Source organism: Cervus elaphus, chromosome 10 (genome assembly GCF_910594005.1).
Source record: "Cervus elaphus chromosome 10, mCerEla1.1, whole genome shotgun sequence".
NCBI classification, from domain to species: domain Eukaryota; kingdom Metazoa; phylum Chordata; class Mammalia; order Artiodactyla; family Cervidae; genus Cervus; species Cervus elaphus.
In genome coordinates, this window is record NC_057824.1 from 18812068 (window position 1) to 18827331 (window position 15264).

The following is a 15264-nucleotide window of genomic DNA, read 5'->3' on the forward strand; positions in this document are numbered from 1 at the left end:
TGCTTCCTGGCATAGCCTGCTCTGGCCCCGCGCTCTTGGACCCCCACCCGTCTCCACCCTCGTGGGCTGACTCAGCTGGGCCTGGCCCAAGTGCTTCGGGGAGAATGAGTAGATTTGGGGAGGAACTGAGTTGTCCTTCACCATCCCTCCTCCCTCCAGCCTCTAGAATCTGGGTTTCTGAGCTGATGCAGCGTGTGTGTGTATGTGTGTGCACGTGTGTACACACGTGTGCACGACTCTCCGTGGGCAGGCCGGATGGGGTGGGAGCTGGGATCTGGCCCCTGTGGATCTTCCTGTGGGCAGATGGGATTTGCTTGGTTCTGAGGAGCCCTCGTATGCCAAGTGATTCATCCACTCTGCCTGTGCTGTGGGGCGGGGGCACGGGGAGCGTGTTTGCTTTCCCCGGGGGGTTGACTTGACGTTCACCCTGAGGGGATGGTACCTTCCGGGCCGTTCTGTTCCCTGGCAACCAGGCCCACCTTTGGCCCCTGAACCCCGTCCCCTGCCTAGAGCTGAGCCAGGCGGCCGTCTCCCAGGAGGCCACCACATCTGAAGGGTCACCCACACCTTCCCTGTTTGCTGTCATTGTTTCCCCAGAAGCTGGAGAGGCCCTCGCTCACTCCCTGGCTGGCTCAGGTGTTTCGGGGAACCAGTTTGAAACAAGAAGGGCAGCATTCCCGCAGAGAGAGGGGTGTGCAGGACGGGAGGCTGGTTCTTTACCACAGAGTCTCTCCTCCCAGGGCACAGTCCCGGCCCTCCTGTGGAGAGACAGCCATTCTCCAGGGGTAAGGCCTCACCTCCACCTGGGGGACATTCAGAAATGTTGATTCCAGGGCCCCCCTCTGAGATTGCAGCTGGTGGGTCTGGCTAGAGCCCCAGAATCTGCATGCTAACAAGCACATACCCCACCCCCATGTCCCCCCCCCCCTCCCCCGGGGATGCTAAAGCTTGTGGGTCTCTGGGCTGCCCTGAGAGACACAGCTGTGAGCAGAGAGATGCAGCACATGGGCAGGCCCGGTCTACACCCGCTGGGGAAGAACCCACAGGCTGTAGCTTGAGGCCAACCTCAGTTTGGATCCTGCCCAGCTGTGTGACCTTGGGTTGGTGGCTTAACCTCTTTGAACCCGGCGTCCCCATCTGTAAAATGTGGATAAGCCAGTGCTCTGTGATGGCGTGGCATGGAGGGCCCTCTCCTCCCCGCCCTCCAAGGGGACAGGAGGGGGCTGGCCCGGCTTCACCCCATGTTTTGTAACATGTATTTACTTTCCTCGCAGAACAATGCAATGGATGGAAAATCATGCTGGCCGTCCAGTCCAGATGGGCTGACTCACACTCAGCCCTGGGCCGGTGAGCTCCCCACCACAGCCCCCCGGGACCAGAGAGGAGGCTGGCTGCTGGCAGCAGAGACAGGAGAGGGTCCATGGTGAGTCACCCACTCTGCCTGCCCGAGTCATCCCCCAGGAATGTGCCTCTGGCCTGAACCCGCCTGGGGCCCCAGGCAAGCTGCCCCATCCTGGCCACCTCCCCACTGCCTGCCAGGGAGCCCCACCCTGATGCCCCCCAAGGGGGAATCTGCGGCTTGGATGACCTTCCTGCTGGCCCCCTCTGGAGAGCCGTGTACCTGCATGACTCTGTCTGCTTCAAAACATTGGAACAGCTCCTGACCAGTGGTTAAATAGCGGTGGCTATTCAACTGAGCCCCCACTGCCCCTGGCCACCCTGGCCCCTTCCACAGGACCCAGCCACGGAGGGGTTAACCCTCTGCTCAGCAGGGGCCCTCTTGGACCTGGCCTCACCCACAGGCTGACGGCCCCTCTGGCCCAGCCAGACTGCACCCTCATAGCATCTTGCAGATCTGAGCCTCATGGTGAACCCTGGATGGCTTGCTGGCACAACCTACTCTACATCTCTGGATGCCTCATTTCAAGCCCATCCCTGGGCCTCTCAGATGGAGCAGTGAGGAGGTCACGCTGTCAGGGCAGAGAGTGGAGCTGGGTGGGGTCCTGGGGCCAGACTGGCTCTGCCAGACCTGGGATCTCCACCCCAGGACAGGCTGCCCAACCCAACTCCAAAACTCCCCTCCCCACGACCAAGCCTACTTCCTCCCTGCCCTAAGGGGCCCACGCTGCCCAGACCGGTGGGGCTACATTTCTGGGGCCAGTGTGTGATAGTTCCTGGGGATGGCCCAGGTCAGGAGGTCAGGACCCCATTCCCTCCTGCACCTGGGGACCTGAGTGATGGACAGGCCGGGCCACAGGGGACAAAACACAAAGTCAAATCAAACTTTAGCTTGAAACCAAACTGGGTCTGAAATCTGGCTCAGCCATATAACCCGCTGTGTGATCTTAAGCAAGCGGCTTAACCTCTCTGAACCTCAATTTCTCCATCCGTAAAATTGGGAAGAGCCCGTGAACTAAGATGTCAAATCCTCGCTCCTCTATTTCCTAGCTGTGTGACCCTGGGGAAATGTCTTCGACTCTCTGAGCTTTGGTTTCTCCATCTGCAAAACTGTGGACATTCTGGCACTTGCTCCACAGGGCCTTAAAAGGATTCAGTTCAGTTCAGTCACTCAGTCGTGTCCGAGTCTTTGCGACCCCATGAACCGCAGCACGCCAGGCCTCCCTGTCCATCACCCACTCCCGGAGTCCACCCAAACCCATGTCCATTGTGTCGGTGATGCCATCCAACCATCTCATCCTCTGTCATCCCCATCTCCTCCTGCCCTCAATCTTTCCCAGCAATAAAACATGTAATAATGATAGAAAATAACGACTTTTGTTGAGCATTTACTGTACGCCAGGCCTTGCTCGGGGAAGCATGCTAGCACTGATTTCTAGCTTCATCGAGGTGTGATAGACATACAACAGAGTACATATATTTCAAGTGTATCATCTGATAAGTTCTGACACAAGCACACAGTGGTGGAACCACAACAAAGAGGGCAAACTGGCCTTCTTCTTCTCCCCACTTTTCAGATGTGGAAACTGAAGCTCCAAGGTATTCAGTGCATTCAATGCTTACTCAGAAAGGTCAGGAAGGGACTCAGGATTTAAACCCTGCGGTCTGAGCAAGCACCCTTGTCCCTACCTCAACCACCATTCAGCAGGAGGTGCTGGGCACAGAGTAGGTGCCCAGTGTCATGTTGGATGAATGAATGGTGTGATTGAGAGGGTCACTGTACCGTGGTCCCAGGGAAGGTCCCCAGAGGAGGACCAACCAGAGCTAGTAGGTCCTGAGTCAGAACTGTGGTGGAAGAGAAGGGAGTCATTTGTCCCATCATTCAATATTTATTGAGCATCGACTATGTGACAAGTCCTGTTCTAGGTGCTCAGGATACAAATGGAACACAATGGACAGGTTCCTGCCCTTGGGGAGCTAGTAGGGCAGGAATGAGGAGACAGTGTAAGTATCAGGTCCCTAGGGGGAGATCATGGCATCTCTCGAACATCCCCAAGGATGGAGCACCGCAGGCAGACAAAATCATGGACCGGGCCCCAAGACACCATGAAGAAAGCAGCCAGACCCCAGGCTGTGGGTGGCTGGAGCCCCTCGCTGGAGGCAGGGACCCCCAGCTCCCTCCTCTGGTCCTCCCTGCCTCCCAAGCGTCACTAATATTTCCTTGGGAACCAGGTGTCCCTGTCCCGAGGGGAAGATCTTGCCCCCAGCGTGCTTCCCATTAATGGAGCACCTACCTAGTTCCCCATCCTGGGGATGTAGCAGCTAGCAAGATACAGCCTGAACAACCCAGTCTGGGAAGAGAAAGGGATAGAAAAGCAAGCTGATGACCACACATAAAGAAATGAAATGACCTGGGACTTCCCTGATAGTCCAGTGGTTTAAGACTCTGCGCTTTCAGGGGCTTCTCTGGAGGCTCAGTGGTAAAGAATCCGCCTGCCAATGCAGGAGACACGGGTTCCATCCCTGATCTGGGAAGATCCCACATGCTGTGGAGCAGCTAAGTCCATGCGACACAACTATTGTGCCCTGGGGCCCGAGTGCCCTAGAGTCGGTGCTCTGCAACAAGAGAAGCCACAGCAACGAGAAGCCCAGGGATCGAAACTAGAGAGAAGCCCCCACTTGCCGCAACTAGAGAAAAACCCGGGCAGCAATGAAGACCCAGTACAGCCCAAAATAAATACATACCAAAAAGACTTTGTGCTTCCAATGCAGGGGGCTCTCAGGGAGCTAGTAGGGTAGGAATGAGGAGACAGTGTGAGTATGAGGTCCCTAGGGGGAGATCACGGCATCTCTCGAATATCCCGAAGGACAGTCAAGGAAATAAGATCCCACATGCCATGCAGCACGGCCAAAAAAAAAAAAATTTTTTTTTAAAGAAATGAATGGAGAAGGAAATGGCAACCCACGCCAGCATAATTGCCTGGGAAATCCCATGGACAGAGGAGTCTGGTAGGCTATACAGTCCATGGGGTTGCAAAGAGTCAGACATGACCTAGCGACTAAACAACAACAACATGGATTTGTCAGTTTCTGTCATATGAGTACTGTAAGAAACTAAATCATTAAAAGCATTATTTGTGATTAAAAAAAAAAGAGAAATGAAATGACCTAACTGCTCATCCATGGGGAGGTGGGCAGAGGAACAATGATACTGCCAGGCTCTGGATAGGCAGATGGGGTCAGAAAGACAGGGGTCCATAGCCTCACGGGGAGGAAAGTCTAGGTGGTAACAAGTGAAGCAGCAGATGTTTTGACCATTTCTGATTTAAACTAGAGCTGCCCCTAACTCGGCAAGCTGGCCTATCTACCCAGTCTGGACCTGCCCAGGCCCTTTGTCTACTCTCTCTGCTGAGGTCAAACATTCCTGCCCTGGACCCAGGAGGCCCAGCCACGGCAGGCTAACCCCCTCCCCACCCCAGGCCAACCTCTGGTCACCGGCTCAAGCTTAATCCCCCATCCGGGCCTGGGCCTTGGAAGTGATGAGTCAACGCGAGTCGGCTCTGGACAAACACCCTCCTCCTCCCGGCCCTGGGGTCCCTGCTCCACGCCCACCCAGTCCATCCTGTTCCCGAGTCAGGGCCCAGCCTCTGCCGGCCCCTGGGGGTGACTTGGAGCGGCCCTTGCCAAAGGAACTTCCTGCAAGTGCTGGAATAGTCTGTCCTCTCAGCACGAGCCTCACGTAGCTGTTGAGCACTTGAAATGTGGCTCGTGCAACTGCGTGTTTAATTTTGCTGTTTACATTTTTTATTTACATAAATATATGACATGTTCATATCCGTTTCATGAATTTAAATAGCTGCCTGTGGCTGACGACTGTCACATTGGGGTGGGGGAGCAGTCAATGGCCTGGAACCATAGCCTCTCCCCAAGGCAGGGGCAGTTAGGGCCTCCGGGATGGAGCTGAGGGTCCCTTGGGGTCTGTTGAAGAGGTCAAGCTCAGCTTTCGGTACCCATGGCTTAGCTTTCCGTTCATCCCTAGCCCCTTAGTCTGACCCAGCGTGGCGGGCAGAATCATCACCTGAGCTGATCTCCTAGCATTGGAGTGCGGGCTCCAGCATCGAGGGCCAGCCTCCCTCATCCTTCCTAGACTTCTGACTGCCCGCACTATAGTTCTGCCCACCCCCCCGCACCTGGTCCCTACACCCCTCCTCCGGTGAGGGGGCAGAGGTCACATCTGATCTGCTGAACATCCTCACCCAGGTCCCCCTGAAAATAGAGCTTGGGCTCAGGGACTTGGCTTTTGGAAGGGACTCTGGGGCACAGGAGCAGGGAAGTGGGTGGAGAGCATATGCCAAGGGCAGCATGTTGACCCAGGGTGGGGTCCTGCAGTGGGCTGCTGGTGGCCCCCCCGGAGAAGACCAGTCCAAGTCCTATCCCACTGCAACCTGGGAACGCGAGTTCATTTGAGAAAAGGGTCTTTACAGATGTAATTAAATTAAGGATCTCAAGATGAGATCATTCTGGATTTTGGGTGGGAAATGGCAACCCACTCCAGTATTCTTGCCTGGAAAATCCCATGGATGGAGGAACCTGGCAGGCTACAGTCCATAGGGTTGCAAAGAGTCGGACACGACTGAGCGACTTCATTTCCACTTTCACTTTCACTGCAAAATCCCATGGACAGAGGACAGATCCACGGGATCACAAACAGTCGGACACGACCGAGTGACTTCAATTTCACTGTATCCAATGGGGCTTACCAGGTGGAGCAACTGGTAAAGAACCCGCCTGCCAATGAAGGAGACATAAGAGACGTGGGTTCGATCCCTGGGTCAGGAAGACCCCCTGGAGGAGGGAGAATCCCATGGACAAAGGAATCTCGGGGGGGGCTAAAGTCCATAGGGTCACAAAGAGTCAGACACAACTGAGGCGATAGCCCACATGCACTGCGTCTGATGACAGATGTCTTTGTAAGAGACAGGCAGAGGGAGGCTGGAGACAGAGACATGCCTGAAGAGAAGGCCATGGGATGCCTGACTGTGGCAGAGATGGGAACGAGGAAGTTTGAGGAAGAAGGAAGTGGCCCCCAGCCAAGGAACACGGGCTCCAGAAGCTGGAAAAGGCAAGGAAACGGATTCTCCTCTTAGACCGTCCAGAAGGCACTCAGGTGGTCAACACCTTGACTGTAGCCCAGGGTGACTGATTTCAGCTTCCAGCTTCCAGAATGGTAAGATAATACATTTGTGTGTGTTTAATATTTGCTGATTTATTTGGCTGTGTTGGGTCTTAGTTGCAGCATGTGAGATCTTGTTCCCTGATCACGGATCGAACCGGGGCCCCCTGCATTGGGAGCTCATGGGTTTAGCTGCCCCGATGCATGTGGGATCTGGATTCTTCACCACTGGACCACCAGGGATGTCCCCATTTGTGTTGTTTTTTAAAGCCACTAAGAGTGTGCTGATCCGTTACAGCGGCCGTGGGGAATTCACACATGGGGCCCTTCTTCCCTGCCCCACAGGGGACTTTGTCTGTCCTACCATCCAGATGACTTTGGGCCAAAGGAAGGTCATGACGGAGGTGGGAAAGAAAGGTGCAGGGGAGTGGGTGTCTCCTTCCCCTTCCATTTCAACACCACCCTCTCAACAGAGTCTCGTGGGAAATGGACTCTCTCTCCAAGCTGGCACTATTTAGCACTATTTTGTTTTATCAACTTCTCCAATGAGGTTTTTTTTTTATTATTATCGTGATAAAATATACATAGTATGAAATTTACCATTTTAATCATGTTTTTAGAGGTTTTCTTGATGTGGACCATTTTAAGTCTTTTTAAAAATTTTTTAATTTATTTCTTATTTTTGGCTGTGCTGGGTCTTCGTTGCTGAGTGGGCTTTTCTCTAGTTGCAGTGAGCGGAAGTTACTCCCTAATTGTGGCTTCTCATCGTGATGGTTTCTTGTTGCGGAGCGCGGGCTCTAGGGCACAAGGGCTTCAGTAGTTGCAACTCATGGACTCTAGAGCTCAGGCTCAATAGCTGTGGTGCACCGGCTTAGTTGCTCTGAGGTATGTGGGATCCTCATGGATCAGGGATTGAACCCACGTCTCCTGCACTGGCAGGAGGATTCTTTACCACAGAGCCACCAGGGAAGCCCCATTTTTATTTAGAAAGTCTTTACTGAATTTGTTATAACACTGCTTCTGTTTTATGATTTGGCTTTTTGGCCACTAGGCACATGGGATTCTAGCTCCCTGACCGGGGATTGAACCCACATCCCCTGCCCTGGAAGGAGAAGCCTTAGATCTCCAAGGAAGTCCCTTAACCATTTTTAAGTACAAGTTCAGTGGCATTAAGTGTGCTCAACACTGTTGTGCAACCCTCACCGCTATCTACCTCCACGACTTCCTCAAATTTCTCATCTTGCAAAACTGAAACTCTGCACCCATTAAACATTAACTCCCCTTCCCCTGCCCCTGCCTCCCTCCCACCTCTGGCAGCCACCCCTCTGTGTTCCAAGCCTGTGAACCTGACGACATGGAAGTAGGATCGTGCAATATCTGTCCTTCTCTGTCTGGCTTCTTCCACTGAGCACAATGTCTTCAAGGTTCATCCACGGGCCTTTCCTTCCTTTTGAAGGCTGAAACATTTCCACATCCTCCCCATTTTAAAGGGGGGGATAATGCAGCCACACACACTGCTGGAACACTGGGAGGTGACAGGGCCAGAACATGCACACAGGCCTGTCTGGACTCCGGCACCCGCCGCCCACCACCCTGCTACCCTGCCCCCTCTCAAGGGCCCTGCGACTCTGCTAGGGCATCCTACCTTCCCTTCCGCTTCCTCTCCTCCTCGCTGAGAGCTCCTGGGCTCCGACACTTTTGCTCACCTTTGGACCCCGACTCCACATTCAATGCCTGCTGGAATCCCAGAGCGTTTGTATGGAAGTGACCAGACTTGGGGGTGGGCTGGGGGTTGAGGTGAGTGGGGTCTGGCTATGCAGCCCTCTAGGTCAGGTTCCCCTCCCCTTGCTTCCCTCCTCCAACTCCTGCTGACCCCAGATTCAGCCTCTGCTCCATCGAAGCTGCCCAGTGACCAGGACAACCACACAGAGTTGTGCAGGCTACAACCTGCACATCCGTACATGACCACCCTTGCCAATGACCCTGATGGCCCTGGAGGTTCCCCAGTCTGGGAGGTCTCTGAGCTCTGGGGAGGAGGAAGAAGGAACAGGATTAGAAGCAGCCCCAGGACAAATGCAATGTGATGCAGAAAGCAGACTGAGGATTGCCAGGACTGGGGCAAGGGGAGTAGGAAGGAGTGGCTGCTTTGATGGGTATCAGTTTTCTTTTGTGGTGATAAAAATGTTCTGAAACTAGATAGCAGTGATGGATGCACAGCCTCGTGAATGCATGAAAAGCCACTGAATTGTACACTTGAAAATAACTTAGTCCTCCTGTTCTCCAGCTGGGTGCCACTCCCCAGTAAAGTCTCTGGCTTTGTCAGGAAAAAAAAAAGAGAGAGAGAGAGAAAGAAAGAAAATGGCTAAAACTTGTAATTTTCATGTTATTCAGTTCAGTTCAGTTCAGTTGCTCAGTCGTGTCCGACTCTTTGCGACCCCATGAATGGCAGCACACCAGGCCTCCCTGTCCATCACCAACTCCCAGAGTCTACCCAAACTCATGCCCATTGAGTCGGTGATGCCATCCAGCCATCTCATCCTCTGTCGTCCCCTTCTCCTCCTGCCCCCAATCCTTCCCAGCATTAGGGTCTTTTCCAATGAGTCAAATCTTCGCATGAGGTGGCCAAAGTATTGGAGTTTCAGCTTCAACATCAGTCCTTCCAATGAACACCCAGGACTGATTTCCATTAGGATGGACTGGTTGGATCTTCTTGCAGTCCAAGGGACTCTCAAGAGTCTTCTCCAACACCACAGTTCAAAAGCATCAATTCTTTGGCGCTCAGCTTTCTTCACCGTCCAACTCTCACATCCATACGTGACTACTGGAAAAAGAAGAGCCTTGACTAGACAGACCTTTGTTGGCAAAGTAATGTATCTGCTTTTAAACATTTCACGTTATTATCATTTTTTTTTGCCATGGCATGTGGCATGTTCCCTGACAAGGGGTTGAACCTTGAACCCTGCAGTGGAAGTGCAGAGTCTTGACCACTGGATGACCACAGAAGTCCCATTATGTGTACCTTATCTCACACACATACACACACACATACACACACGCGCTCAACTGCAGGGAGATATTCAAAGATGTGAGGTAGTTCCTGGAGTCTTCAAAACCTGCCACAACAATAGGCAGATAGGCTCGATCATTCTCTCAGGGCCAGTAGGAAGCAGCAGGTGGAGGCTAAAGGTCCTGCCCCTGAGACTGACTTCATGCCCCAGTGTTCCCATTGGATCAGCCCAGCCTTTTGGTACCTCCTCAGGTGGCTTAGAGGGTAAAGCGTCTGCCTGCAATGCAGGAGACCTGGGTTCAATCCCTGAGTCGGGGAGATTCCCTTGGAGAAGGAAATGGCAACCCACTCCAGATTCTTGCCTGGAAAATCCCATGGATGGAGGAGCCTGGGAGGCTGCAGTCCATGGGATCCCAGAGTCAGACATGACTGAGCAACTTCACTTTCACTTTCAGTCCTGACCAGGGTGCCTGGATATCTCTGAAGCTCAGGCTGGGAAAATCACACCTTTCGGGTACTTCCACTGCAGCTCTGGGGGAAGAAGTCCTGGGTTTGACTCCCTTGCTAGCTGTGTGACCTAGGGCAGGTTACTCAACCTTTCTGTGCCTTAGTTTCCTTGTCTTTAAAATGAGGATTAACAGAGTTTTGACCTGAAAACGCTGCTTGTTTTAATTGAGGTATAGTTGGTTGTTGTTCAGTAGCTCCATGTGACTCCGTGGACTGAAGCACTCCGGGCTCCTCTGTCCTCCACTATCTCCTGGAGTTTGCTCAAATTCATGTCCATTGAGTCAGTGATGTTATCTAACGATCTTATCCTCTGCCGCCCTCTTCTCCTTTTGCCTTCAGTCTTTCTCAACATCAGGGTCTTTTCCAATGGGTCGAGTCTTCGCATCAGGTGGCCAAAGTATTGGAGCTTCAGTTGCAGCTCTGCCAATGAATATTCAGGGTAGGTGTAGTTATAAAAGATAAAATGAACCATTTCAATGTGTACAATTCAGTGGCATTCAGAGCATTCACAATGTTGTGCAACCGCCGCCTCTATGGAGTGCCAAAACGTTTTCATCACTACAGGGGCTATTTTTGAGGATTAAGTGTTTGAATGTTTGTAAAGCCTTAGAACCATGCCTGGTATGTGCCTGCGCGCGCCCTAAGTTGCTTCAGTCTTGTCTGACTCTTTGCGATCCCCAAGGACTGTAGCCCGCCCGGCTCCTCTGTCCATGGAATTTTCCAGGCAAGAAGACTGGAGTGGATTGCCATGCCCTCCCCCGGGGGATCATCTCGACCCAGGGATGGAACCTGCATCTCCTGCATTGCAGGTGGATTGTTAACCTCTGAGCCACCACGGAAGCCCCTTGCCTGATTCTGCACTGTGCCAAGTAAGTGCTCAATAAACGGTAGGGAGGACGGATAGAAAAACAGTGCTGTGATAGAAGCACGTGGCAGGTGGTGCTGTTACTGATTCTTTGCTTTGGCTGGAGGAGGGGGGAGTTAGGCTCTCCCTCCCCTCTGGGCCCCATTTTCCACTCTGAGCTGTGCGCACGCACCTGTCGCACCCCTTTCCCGCCTAACCCCCCTCCCCGCAGTGGCGTCCTCACGGGTTGTGGGCAGGGGCGGCGCTGACTGTAGCCAGGAGTCCCGGAGCCTCCCTGCAGCCTCAGGGCCTCTCCTCTGCTCCTCGTGGCTTTTCTTGCTCCCACTCCTTGCATCTCTCACGCCCGCTCCTGCTCCCCCAAGCCGGCACCTTCTGTGGCAAAGGAGACACGCGTGGAGGTGACCCGGAAGATTCCGTCTGGGCAGAACACGGTACTGGGAACAGCGAGCACGCCCCCCATGTGGGAGGAGCTCTTGAGAGCCGACCTCCCCCACTTATGAGCGCCCCACCCGCCTCCTCAGGGCCCGCAAATCCTCAGCGTCCTGAAATCCCAGCGCTGGGAATGACCTCCAGCACTGCCAGGCGTGTCCACTTTGAAGAACCACTCGGAGAGTTTGTTAAACAAGCAAATTCCTAGGCTCTTCCAGCGGTGCCCGGGAATCTGCATTTCAACCTTCGCCCAGCTGGGGAGTGGGGGCGGGGGGGGCGGTCTTCGGAGCTGGAGAGTTTGGAATCGATCGCTCCGCTTTTTCCTTCCAGGATATCCTTTATCCTCTAGCATCCCATTCTGTGCTTACTTTGTGCCAGCTAACGGCAATCGTGCTGTAACAACAGGCAACCGAGTGAATGCTCACTACGCGCCCTGCAAGACGCCCAGGAGGAGATGGGGGTTTCCCTGATGAACCCTGGATACCGCGGTGCACCTCGGGGCTCCCATCTCCCCCCGACCGTTCCCCTTCGTGGCGACTCCAGGAGCCATGGACTGTGCTGCCATCTTGTGGCAGACATGGGACCTGGGGCGCTCCTTCTCCATTCTTGATGTTCAGTCGCTCAGTCGCGTCCCACTCTTCGAGACCCCATGGACTGCAGCCCACTAGGATTCCTCATTCTTCACCATCTCCCGGAGCTTGCTCAAACGCATGCCCATCGAGTCGGTGATGCCATCCAACCATCTCATCCTCTGTCGTCCCCTTGTCCTCCTGCCTTCAATGTTTCTCAGCATCAGGGTCTTTTCTAATGAGTTGGCTCTTTGCATCAGGTGGTCAAAGGATTGGAGCTTCAGTTTCACCATCCTTGAAAAACCCTAATCAAGAAAACATACTGGGCACCAATGTGCCAGGTCCCCAGTAAGATCCCGTGGACTCTGGCCAGGCACATGAGTAAGACAGATAAGGTCTCTGCCCTTGTGGAGCTCAGTCTCCTGGGTCAGAGCTACAAAGAGATAAAATGAAAAAGTAAATAAGATGATTACAGAGTGTGACATATGCTAGGAAGGAAGCTAGGGGCTGGTTATCACAAAGGGCAACAATACATTTGCTAAATAGAGCGCTGTCTCCCAGTACACCCTCTCCCTGCCCAGGACTGTGGGTCACGCAAGAGCAGGCTAGCCTGTCCGATTTCCTCTTGCAAATGGATGAAGTCACACAGGGCTGGCACACACTAGGTGCTCAGTACATGTCAAATGAATGAATACACGGAAGACGTGATTGTCTGGAGCCAGCCTCTTGGCTCCTCCAAGCCAGAGAGGGAGAGGAAGAGGGGAGCTGTGGAAGGGATGCTGGGTCTCCTGAATCCTTCAAAGGCCAGAAGGGTTTGCGTGTGAGCTAAAATGAGAATGAATGATGGGGGAAACTTCACTCTACCAGTCCACCGTGTATTAAATTGTACCCTCACTCTGCTGGCTTCTTGAATCCCTTCCCTGGTTATTTTTTTCACGCTGGCATTTCTCCCCATGACACACAGTATTGTATTTGTCTTATTTAATGCCTCTCTCTCAGGTAGTGGTAGCAGTAAAGAACCCACCTGACAATGCAGGAGACATAAGAGACGCAGGTTTGATCCCTGGGTCAGGAAGATCCCCTGAAGGAGGAAAAACGGCAATCCATTCCAGTATTCTTGCCTGGAGAATCCCATGGAAAGAGGAGCCTGGTGGGCTACAGTGCATGGAGTGCAGAGTTGGACACGACTGAAGCGACTTAGCATGCACACACACACACTCCCCTCACTGAGAGGTAAACTCCACGAGGGCAAGGACTTTTTACCTGTTTTGTTCACTGAGAACTCTCCAGCGCCTGGCAAATCCTGACACTCAGCAGGCGCTCTATAAAGCGGGCAAAGTGAATGAAAGATCCCCGGCGGGGTCAGGAGGGCTCTGGGGTGTGGCCAGTGGAGGGATTGGACTCAGAGCCCAGGAGGAGGGGGTTGCCCGTTAGGGAACTGGCCAAACGTGAACTGAACTGGGACAAGCCTGGCTGGGAGGGGCAAGGGTTAGACTGGGGGCAGAACGAGACTGGGGTTAGAGCCTTGGGGCGGGGTCTCCCTGGGGCTGAGCCACCGCTGAGGCTGGGTGCTTTAGGGGCGGGACCCGGCGGAGGCGGGGCCTGCATGAGGCGTGGTCAGTCTGGAGGCAGGGCCGAGGTGAAGGCGCGGTTAAAGAAAGATGTGTAAAATGAAGGGCGGAGCTAATACGGGGTGGAGCCAGTTTGGGGCGGGGCCTGTCCGGAGGTAAATCTGGGCGGGGCCGGGGCTGAGTCGGGGGGTGGGGGTGGGGGGTGGGGCGGGGGTGGAGCCAGGTCAGGACAGGATCTTCGCTGTCCTGGGTGCTGGAGCGCTCCCACCCAGCAGGCCCCTCCCAGACCAACCCGGATGGTGCAGGGTGTGCAAGACCCGACCGCCCAGGATCAGCGATCGCTGGCTCGGACTTCAGGGTCTGGCGATCGCGGTTGCGCCCCGCCCTAGGTGCTGCGCTCTGGGCCAGGCGGCCGCGGAGGACTCCGGCGGACTCAGCTTTGCTCAGCCCCGGGTCTGCGTCGCCGGAGACTCCCAGGGCGAGGGTGAGTTGGCCTTTTGGGGAGCTTGGATGTGCCTACGTGCGTGCGTTTGCATCTGTGTGTGTGCATGTGTGTGAACGTCTGTGCGCATCTAGGGAACTGTGCGTGTGGAGCTGGGTGTGTGTGTAAAGTTGAGTTCGTGTGCAAGGGCTCTCTCATGTGGGAGGGGAGTCGTGCATGTGTGTGCTTGTGTGGCAGAGGCACTGGTGAAGACCTGTGTGTATATTAGGGGATCTTGGAGGAAAATGGGAGCGCAAGTGCAATGATTCTTGTGGGTTGCGTGGGCGAATGAATAGTGGGGATGTTTCCAGCTCGGTGGCTTTATGGGGGTTTACCGGGGTCCCCAGCATGAAGGGACGAGAAGGGAGGAAAGTTTGGGGGGTACTGATTGCTCCTGAGGATCGAGTGTGGTCTGGGGCATTGGGTAATGGGTGAGACAAGTGTTGGGGGTCTGACTGGAAGTAACTTGGGGTTCACATTGGCCCCCTTGCTTTGAGAGCTGGGGACGTGTGTGGGTGGGTCCAGACGGGTGGTGGGCCTACCCCTGGCCAGGGGGAGCTGAGGCCCGGGCTCCTGCTTCAGCTGGAGGGAGCTGCTCCCTCACCAGTTGCCCTCACCCAGGCTCAGCGCCCAATCCTGCCTGGCCGGCTCCTGCCGCTGGTCCTTCAAGAACATGGTGCAGAAGTACCAGTCTCCCGTCCGTGTCTACAAGCACCCATTCGAGCTGGTCATGGTGGTGAGTGACCCCTGATCCCGGGGCCCCTTGTGTGACAGTTGGAGGGCCCCAAGAGGTCAGCCATGATGGGAAGGAAAAGGAAACCCTCAAACCCCTAGATCGGAAGGAATTAATGAGCTACTCCGCTGACCGGATGGGTCCAGCTTCTAACCAGGACCCCTCTGCCATCCCATCTTTTGCCACAACTTCTAGGACCCTTGCGCACTGAGCAAGACACAAGGTCTTTGTTTTCCTTGTTGAAGCTTATCTGTTATCTCAGTCTCCTTTGACAGAAAAAGGGTATCGGGGCCAAGCTGCTGCCGTCTTTTGTGTAGTGATAGTAATAATAATATTAATAATGGTACATATGCAATGAAGATGATGACAGCAGCCATTTGTCCATGGTTTGCTAAGTCTTTACATATGTTGTTTGGTTTAATTCCCAATAGCTCTTATTATTCTCATTTTGCTCCATTACACTGACACTCGGACAAGGATGGTCTTAGGCTCGGCGGCGAGAAGAGGTGGAGCTGGGCTGGGGTCCACATG

General features: G+C 54.1%; 1 protein-coding gene and 1 long non-coding RNA gene across 3 annotated transcripts in view; both read left to right on the forward strand.

The window, feature by feature from the left end:
* Positions 1 to 659: 659 nt before the first annotated feature.
* Positions 660 to 2660, forward strand: LOC122701993. 2 transcript variants are annotated; one of them, XR_006343168.1, is made up of 3 exons: positions 660 to 785; positions 1275 to 1423; positions 2449 to 2660. It is a non-coding gene; the product is annotated as an uncharacterized LOC122701993 (long non-coding RNA). The 2 variants fall into 2 exon arrangements; XR_006343169.1 differs by having other exon boundaries at positions 2538 to 2592.
* A 10477-nt stretch (positions 2661 to 13137) lies between these two features.
* SEC14L5 (SEC14 like lipid binding 5) overlaps positions 13138 to 15264 on the forward strand; it is a 37012-nt gene continuing 34885 nt past the window's right edge. Inside the window, exons 1-2 of the mRNA XM_043914246.1 lie at positions 13138 to 14003; positions 14622 to 14736. Coding sequence (XP_043770181.1) covers positions 14674 to 14736 — 63 coding nt within the window. The 5' untranslated portion in view covers positions 13138 to 14003; positions 14622 to 14673. The remainder of the gene's footprint in view (positions 14004 to 14621; positions 14737 to 15264) is intronic.